The 8778-nt window shown below is 38.5% G+C and overlaps 2 protein-coding genes across 2 annotated transcripts; one reads left to right on the top strand and one right to left on the bottom strand.

The window, feature by feature from the left end:
- The first annotated feature begins 3894 nt into the window (after nucleotides 1-3894).
- LOC103359671 (retinal cone rhodopsin-sensitive cGMP 3',5'-cyclic phosphodiesterase subunit gamma-like) lies at nucleotides 3895-4295 on the top strand. Its single transcript, XM_008285137.1, has 3 exons — nucleotides 3895-4007; nucleotides 4089-4123; nucleotides 4206-4295. The coding sequence occupies exons 1-3, from the start codon at nucleotides 3895-3897 to the stop codon at nucleotides 4280-4282; spliced, it is 225 nt and encodes a 74-aa protein (XP_008283359.1). The 3' UTR covers nucleotides 4283-4295.
- A 2966-nt stretch (nucleotides 4296-7261) lies between these two features.
- On the bottom strand, nucleotides 7262-7748 carry LOC103359670 (retinal cone rhodopsin-sensitive cGMP 3',5'-cyclic phosphodiesterase subunit gamma-like). The gene is made up of 3 exons (XM_008285136.1): nucleotides 7636-7748; nucleotides 7492-7529; nucleotides 7262-7338 (listed from the first exon to the last, which is right to left on the bottom strand). Exons 1-3 carry the CDS (start codon nucleotides 7746-7748, stop codon nucleotides 7262-7264), a joined length of 228 nt encoding a protein of 75 aa, XP_008283358.1.
- Nucleotides 7749-8778: the final 1030 nt, after the last annotated feature.

Below are 8778 nucleotides of genomic sequence, written 5' to 3'. Positions count from 1 at the left end.
ATGTTGAACCGTGGAAAAATGTTGAATTTGTAGCATCTGAAAGATTTACTAGTCAGTGGTATTTGTGTTTATTTATAGTTTTCATGATGATCAAAGAAATGAAAGGACTGCACTGGTCAGAGACTCTCTGTGAGGGCTGCTACAGTGAAAACTTGCCGCTCCATCATCCTCCCAGATCATCTGATGTCCTGCACGCCCAAAATACGGATACCACAGCTGCAGCCAGAGACGTTAGCCAATTAGAGGATAAAGTTGATACGGTAAAATTACCTAACATTATCTGCTGAGCTATCTTGTGATATATTACACATCTACAAAGCTCAATTTGTGTTGTGGCCATTCCTCATGTTAAGGGCCTGGGTATCCTAAATGACTGTGAGGAAAATCACAAGCTTCTAAAAGAAAAAAGCTGCCAGAGTGGATGGTGTGAAGGAATGAGATAAATCAGGAGACTATGCCAAGTTTTGCACATTTCACTGAGTTCATGCAAAAAGAAGCACGGATAGCTTGCAGCCCTATTGCCTCCCGTCTCCTCATGAACACCAGAACCACAGACGATAGGCTTGAAACCCCTTTTGGACCACTTGAACCTCCAACTCCAAGCCAAGACTGCCCTGCTTAGTCGTAAAGGGAGCGAAACAAACCTTTCCCCTGAAAATATGGCGAAAACAACAGCTCCTCACAGATGGAGCCATTTCCTGTACAGTTGTGCCATTTTTTCTTTAGTATTTTTTATTTTTTAATTCACCCGTTAAGTTTTAGTGGCCATTTTCATAATTTGAATGAATCGATAAATCAAGAGATATTCACACAGAAAAAGCAAGTACAGACTTACATTCCTTACACCGTCCAAACCATCAAATTGGAATCAGAGCTCATGATTCAGTTAGGCAGTGACAGGTGGAACATTTCTTCTTTAAACCTCTTTCATCAAGGCCTCTGAGGCCTTTAGAGATAAAGCTTGTGGACGCCTGTGATTTAAAAACATCCCCAAAAGATTTTAAATAAATTGTTCTACAGCGAGGAACATCATCTCAGCAGTTACCAGCAATAAAATGTGAGAATTTCAGCAAACTCCATCAGTAAGAGAGAGATTTGACTTTATATTTTCATTCCTGTGGGGTGGAAACAATAATTCACGGTTTAGTTTGGTGATTCTCTTGATTTAAAAAAAAAAATACAGATACAGTTGGAGTTATGCTGTATTAAGTAACAAAGGGATGTGAACGTACAGGATCTGTGAGTTCAAGATTACAGCACTGCATCAATATTCAGGTCAACAGGTGTATCAGGTGTAATCCGATCTATAACTTGCCACCATCTTCCAAATATACTGCTGTCACCGATGCTGTTGTTCTCAGATTGTCCTGCTGTCAATGCCACCAACCTCAAGGCTCTCAAATCTCCCTAAAAACTAAAACACAAAGTTGCTGCTTTTTCATCTCAACACTTTTTTCACAGAAGGAAAACAACCTGAATGTCTGTTTGTTCACTTGTCATGTGCTATGAGGAGAACATCGGTGCAGTCTTTGGCCACCATGTGCTCCGCGGTGCTGTAATCTGCCTGTTATCTGATCTAATCCAATCAAATTGGCTCTAATCAGTGTAATACCTTTGGAAAGCACAGCAGATCAACTTTCTCCTAATTGCATTGCTCCCAAAACAAAGACGCAACATTAAAATCTAATTATTGACCTGTGAAGACTTTTCGATCCCGTGTCCTGTGCAAACATTTTTAATTTGCTGCGTCTTTGCCGTAGTCAAAAGCAAACAACACTTCTGACACTTATCTTAGACCTTGTAATTGTACACAATTCTCTATGTAGATTAGTTTTCTGGTGGCTGTGTATTGAACTGTCCTTTAACTCATCAATGAATCACTTAATTGGTTGCAGTCTATATCTAGAAGGTGATTTCACTGCATCCGCTTTATTTTAACTGTTTCCTATTTGAAACAGTTTCTGCTCCTCGTTGATCTTCATATCCACTCAAACATATGGAAAACTCTTTTCTTTGTCTCTAAAAACTTAAACAAAGTTGGACGCAGGTTATGTAAACACAGAGCTCCTTTTGATTTAATTACTCTTCATCTTGTTTTGGAGATCTTTTACCTCTTTTTCCTGTTTCAGGTTCATTTTTTCTCATCTGAAATCAACCTGTTTGTGCCATTAGCGTGCATGTACTTTAAATATTTCATTTTTTTGTGCTGCAAATAATCTAAAAAAATCAAAGTTTAAAGTTCCGTTTTTATGCTGATGACACTGCTTGCATGCATCATCTATTATAAGTTATTTTTTCTTGACAATAGTTGAAGTCCTGTGATGTGGGTTGGAGAGGGTGAACAAGAGGCCTGTATTTGTGTATTGTAGTGTATTTTTTATGTATTGTTCTTTTTGCATGTGGTTTGTATTTTTGTTTCCAAATAAGATGCTGTATTTCCTTTTAAAAAAATTCAAAAGCCACTTTAGTAACCTCACTGATGAGCGTGTGATGAATCAGTGTGCTTCAGTGCCAACAGACCTGAGCTGAATCACAGAGTCCTGTACGAGCTGTTCTCACGGTCATAAGATTATCCCCTGAAAATATCCCATCTCAAGCTCCATTAGCAGCTTTGTCTGCGACCACAGCAGGTATATAAACGCTGCCAGCGGAGGGGGAAAACAACAGGACAGAGAGACTGCAGAAAGAAAGAGAAACCCCTCTTTGTTTTGCACGTCTTCCTTTGCTCAGTTCTTCCAGGCAACTTCTTTTCGCCGACCCTCCGAACCACAGCAGGTGAGAATCTCAGCGAACACCAGCACACACTGTAGCTGAAGTCAGTTTCAAAAGTCCATTCAGACTGTAACGAGTCGTTTATGCTTTCTTGTGCATATGTAAAAAGCTTTTTTCTTCTTCTTTTGAGATGGTAAAATGTTGTAGTTTTTGTGAAACATGCATTTTTATTTGTTTTTTTAATTCCTAGAACATGTTTTCTGCAACATGTATAGTAACAGGATCACCAATGTTTAGAACAGTTAAGTTAGATAATAACACTTTTGTTTGGGAAGTTTCAAGCCAAAGAAACAGATTCACATTTATTGTTGTTTCTTAGATTAGATGCGTCAGATCAAACGTTATTCCAAATATTTTATGCCATTGGTAGTATTTTCTGAGAGCATTTGGTAGCTTTTGTTTTTTTTTTTTGCTCCTGTCACATTTTTACTCACTGTTGACGCATTTTTCTGTGAAATATAAGGTCCTTCACCTCTATGGAAACAGCACAACTATGGCTAGAAGTAGAGAGAACTCAGAAATGTCTTCTCTGCAGTATCAATCGTAAAGAAATTAAAAACAAAATTGAATATCTTTCAACAAATTTAAGAAACCTGATTTTTCCAAGTGCCAACTGGCATTACCATTAAAAAAAATAAGGCTTCATGCACGTTAGATATCTTAAATATTTACATTTGTACAGCGTCTAGACACTAATTTTTCCTGCTACTCTGCATATCAGCTCTAGAAAGATATTTTACCATTCTGAATGTATCTTCCAACAACTTTGGCACTGCTCAGCATTGTGGAAGATATTCAGAAGATCATGTCTGTAAGGATTAAACAAATAAGATGCATGTCGTCTTAACTCTTTACACCTAATGCTCAGACGACACGGCGACGTTCATCTTCTCATGTCAGTCCAACGCAAGAGCGAAGCATTATTTATTATTAGAGCATCTTTAGCTGGTCACATAACAGACATTACCGACAGCTCAAACTTAGGCATAATCACCTAACTATGACTAATTGTAGGTGCCAAAGCTTTGCAGTAATGCTGTTAGGTTAAGGGGATTAGTTGAGGAGGGGGATCGGGATTGTAGCCTGAAACTATGAAGGATCTTTTTTGTTGTTTTAACAGAAATGAACGCAGCAGCAGCAGCAGCTCCCGGAGGCTCCAAGGCCGCTCCCCCCAAGTTCAAGCAGAAGGAGACCAGGCAGTTCAAGAGCAAGGCTCCTAAAGCTGGACAGAAGGGGTGAGTCTGTAGAGATGACGAAAGGTTCATCAAAACTGTTGGAGGTAGTAGATCTGACTCATCTCTTTGTCCTCTCCTCAGAGTCGATGATGTTCCCGGGATGGACGGCCTTGGAGGTAACTATCACAACAGTATCTGACACTGTAGATGTTAGTTGACATGGCGTTGACTCCTAACTTGTGCTTCCTCTTCCTGCAGATAATCTGGTCGTCTGCCCCTGGGAGGAGTTCGGCGACATGGAGTTGAGCGACCTGGCCCAGTTTGGCATCGTCTAGACCGACTGGCTGCAAACCGGTTATTCCTGGTGGCTGCAATCCAGCAGCTTTTCCTGTTTTTTTTTTTTAACGCTCTCCTCATTTCAAGTGTGGATATGAGCCTTTGTGGGTTTCATTTCCGGACGACTGATGAGTGGAGGAAGAAGCTCTTGGACCGCAGTCCCCAAGAATGACTCTTCTCTTGTCCTGGACCACTGCACGTCACCAACCTGGAAGTCTTTCTCTGAGCTTTATTATTATCCTTGATTACATCTAAGGAAGTCTCTGTTCAGGCCTTGTTGTCCTTTGTAACCTGGCATTTGTGTAAAAGTGTAGCACACTGTACCACTGCTTGGGATTCAGCTTTGGCTCGACTGGCCAGTAATTTCATCTAAAACTGGGTAGATCATCACAAATATATTACCAAATCACCTGTAAATAATGTAGTGTGATCTCTCTATCTCTCTTTATCTGTCTCTCTATCTATCTATAGAGTTCTATTTACGTGATAAATGCTCTATATCTTATAATAAAGTATATTTCAGTAACATTATTCAGCGCTGTCTCTTCATTCAGTGAGCACAGTAAAACACTTACAGTCCATATTATTTCTTGCAGAGTGCAGATTGCAGCTGAGTTGAAAATAAAAACCACTATGACCTTAAAAAATATAAATTTACAAGTATTTTCCTCATGCACAGCTCCTGACTATGCACAGGTCACACAATAATATATGTAGCCAGATCTTTATAATGTTTTTTTTATGTTTCCAACATTCAACAAAATTGAGTCACCTATGCTGCAATCATTTAAACACGAACTATGTTAATCTCATTTCATTTGATTATTGTATTTGAAACTTCAACAAACACATTAGTTATTGTTTTTAATAGTGCCAAGGTGAATACCATCAATGCAGACACACTTAGAATGAAAAAAACACAAAGGAATACGTGACCATACAAGATCAAAACTATTTAATAATGCTGAATACTGTAGGATTAACGATGAGACAAGATTAGAGGAAGTTAACCAGACATGAAAATACAAAGTCAGCCAGTTGTTCCTCTTACAGACAAGTTTCACTTCTGTGAAACCAAATCATAAACTTATATAACACAGATCTTTGCTTGTTTTAAATTTTTAAAATAGACGCGCTGCTGTAGTTTGTGGTAAAAAAAGAAAAAGAAAAAAAAAGCACTCACTATGACTTAACCCTCTAGATAGATAGATAGATAGATAGATAGATAGATAGATAGATAGATAGATAGATAGATAGATAGATAGATAGATAGATAGATAGATAGAAACTTGTGTGGTAACTCAACAATCAGCAGCAGGAAAATAAAAAGATAAGACATATGTCCAAAACAAAAAAGCTGCTAAATAAAATCGCTGCATACATGCACGCCGTCATCTTGGTCTCTAACATTCACTAATCATTTTTACTCTTGAAAAACTAAAACAGATTGAAAGCATTGTGTTTGTTGGACTCAGTGTGCAGCACAAAGTGAGCCAACAAGTATTTGTGTCAGTAGTTGACAGAAAAGATGAGAAACTACCATGTTGCTGTGTATGAACTCATTCACTGCTGCTGCTTCATCATCCTCATACCATCCACAAAGCTGCCATGTCATTGTCGAATTATTTACTGCTATGTTATTTGTTAAAGCTATTACAATCAATACTGTAGTGCTCAGCAACATTAGGTCAAGCTGATATGAGAGTGACATCTGGTGGATCCCAACACAAACTGCTTCAAACACTGTAAATTCAGAATCTGAACAGGTCATCCATCCATCCATTATCTATACACCGCTTAATCCTCACTAGGGTCATGGGGGGCTGGAGTCTATCCCAGCTGACTTAGGGTGAAGGCAGGGTTCACCCTGGACAGGTCACCAGTCTATCACAGGGCTACACTTAAAAACAGACAACCAAGCACACTCACATTCACACCTACAGACAATTTAGAATCACCAATTAACCTCAACATGGTTTTGGACTGTGTGGGAGGAAGCTGGAGAACAGGGCTGCACGGGGAGAACATGCAAACTCCACGCAGAAAGATCCTGGGTGTCCTCACCGGGATGCGAACCGGCAACCTTCTTGCTGTGAGGCGACAGTGCTAACCACTCTAATTCAAATTTTTCTTTATTCTTTTCAGCATTTTGACAAATGTTTGCACTTCCAAATGAAAATAATCCTGCTACTCATAGCGAAGCATCATTCTGCGTCCTCCTGTACTGTTTCTGATCATTTCTTCCACTAAAAGTTTATTGTAGATCTAACGTGACTTTCAAGAGGTCGATTTAAATGTTAAAATATTTTTTCAGCTCATTGTGTCTGAAATATTGGCAGTGGATGTGATGCGGTTGACTCAAATATGCACATTTAAACAGGATCCAGAAAGCTGTTCCAACATTTTATTTGTGTTTTTTTCATTGTTACATAAATAAATGGACAGACTTTTTTTTTCATACATAAAAGAGATATCAAAGATCAGATGAACACAGTTACAGATAAAAATCAAACTGTCAGCCCTGAACTGTGGAATAATTCAACTAAAGTAGGCTGACATATTACATTATTCATTATTCTAGTAGTTAAAAAACACCTTACAGACACAATAACAAGGCAAAAAAATTGATTTTCACCGCCAGATTGTTGCCTGTTATTCTACAAACTTCTACACTTTCATTAATCATCCTTGTTTTATAAGCATATTCTGCAAAACATTTCACCTCCCCAGTCACCTCTGTAATTCCTCCATCAATTCATGCCAATTCATGACAGTAAGATCCCAAAGTCAACAAAAAATACATCATAAAATATAACAACAAAAATGTATGCCTACTCATTGACAAAATTCTCAGATTTAAGATTGAAATGCAGGAATATCAATCTTAAATTGAAACCATACATGATTATTTGTACAGAATCATATTTGATGCCACCTCAGGAGAACATGTATAAAGGTGTAGTTCTGGTCAAAGTGTTCTAGACGATGCCGAACTGAGCCAGATCACTGAGCTCCATGTCTCCAAACGCCTCCCAGGGGCAGATGACTGCAGAGTCTGTAGGAAAGGAGCACAGGTTGACTCAATTAGGTAAGTCACAGAATTTAAAAAAAAATGAATCAAGTTTACAATAGAGTGAAAACTATATGACAAAAATAATTAGACTTTACAAATAAATACATTTAAAGTCAAGAAAATAAGCATGCTAACCTCCAAGACCGTCCATGCCCGGTACATCATTGTCAAACCTGTTGCAAGTAAATATACAATCAATGTCACATAATATTCTTGTATATTTTTTTTGATAGTCTTGCACATCTTTATGTTGTTTTTAATTGAGTGAGTGTGTCTCACCCCTTCTGTCCAGCTTTAGGAGCCTTGCTCTTGAACTGCCTGGTCTCCTTCTGCTTGAACTTAGGAGGAGCTGCCTTGGAGCCTCCGGGAGCTGCTGCTGCTGCTGCGTTCATTTCTACAGAGTAAAGAACAAAACAGATGAGTGGGCTTTGACTGCCACACCCTTTGGACTGAGATAAATGCTATATTTATCCATGCATAGTGTAAAGACCTCTGTAAAGGCCTCAGTATGCTGCTAACATCCTATGCGACTCAGTTTTTTATGTGTCTTAAAGACTGTAATGCATTTTTATTTACATTTTGAAGTAACGCATTAGAAAAAGTTAATGGGGAAATGGTACAATTAAACAAGTAGATCTCAACTTCACAAGACCGTTTTTACTTTCCTGTGAGGTAATATCTGAGTGGAAACGGAAACACCTTTTCTGAATGAGTTCTGACGTAGTGAACATGTAACTGAGATTATTGATCAGCTGTTTCTGTTTAATTATCTTTGCCCAACTTGCCCAATTGAAAAACTGTTCAAGACGTTTGTCCATTTTTGTCATGTAAATGGTCAACACTTTGTTTTTTTTCTGTGGCAGTCAAACAGCCGGCTTTGTTTTCGAGTTTTTCTGCTCTGTTGCAGCCGTGTGTGACGTAGCTTATACTGCCTCCTTCTGATGACCCTACGCAGTTTACTTTATTTACTTCAAAGCAGTTAATAGAAACATCTATAGCTCTCTCCATAATAGATAGGGATGTTTTTGAAGTCTTTCTTTATCCTTGTTTCTCCCACCAAGGCACATGCAGCAGGCCAGACCAAACAGACGGTGTTAAAACTCTGAAGTGATGCTATTCCATTTCAAATTTTTGTGCCCAAAGTTTGTCAGAATTTGCTTAAATTGGTTCAGCTTTGGGTGAGTATAACACTGCATACTGTCACTTTTTTTTTTTTTACCCATAACTCTACTTTGACTCTAGTTTTGACATGTTGCTGCTTACCCAAAGGTGAAGCCCACTGCACGTGCCTACCAGCCATCAACAAACTGCAACGCAAATACATTCATAATGGAGTCAGAGTACCGAACAACACTTTTGCTGACGATGTGCCCTTCTACCTTCACATTTGATGTAAGTCAATTCTTCATTAACTCACTGTTT

The sequence above is a fragment of the Stegastes partitus genome, unplaced genomic scaffold (assembly GCF_000690725.1).
Source record: "Stegastes partitus isolate 25-593 unplaced genomic scaffold, Stegastes_partitus-1.0.2 Scaffold388, whole genome shotgun sequence".
NCBI lineage: Eukaryota > Metazoa > Chordata > Actinopteri > Pomacentridae > Stegastes > Stegastes partitus.
Note: the sequence above shows the minus strand (reverse complement) of the source record. Positions and strands in the feature narration are given on the sequence as shown.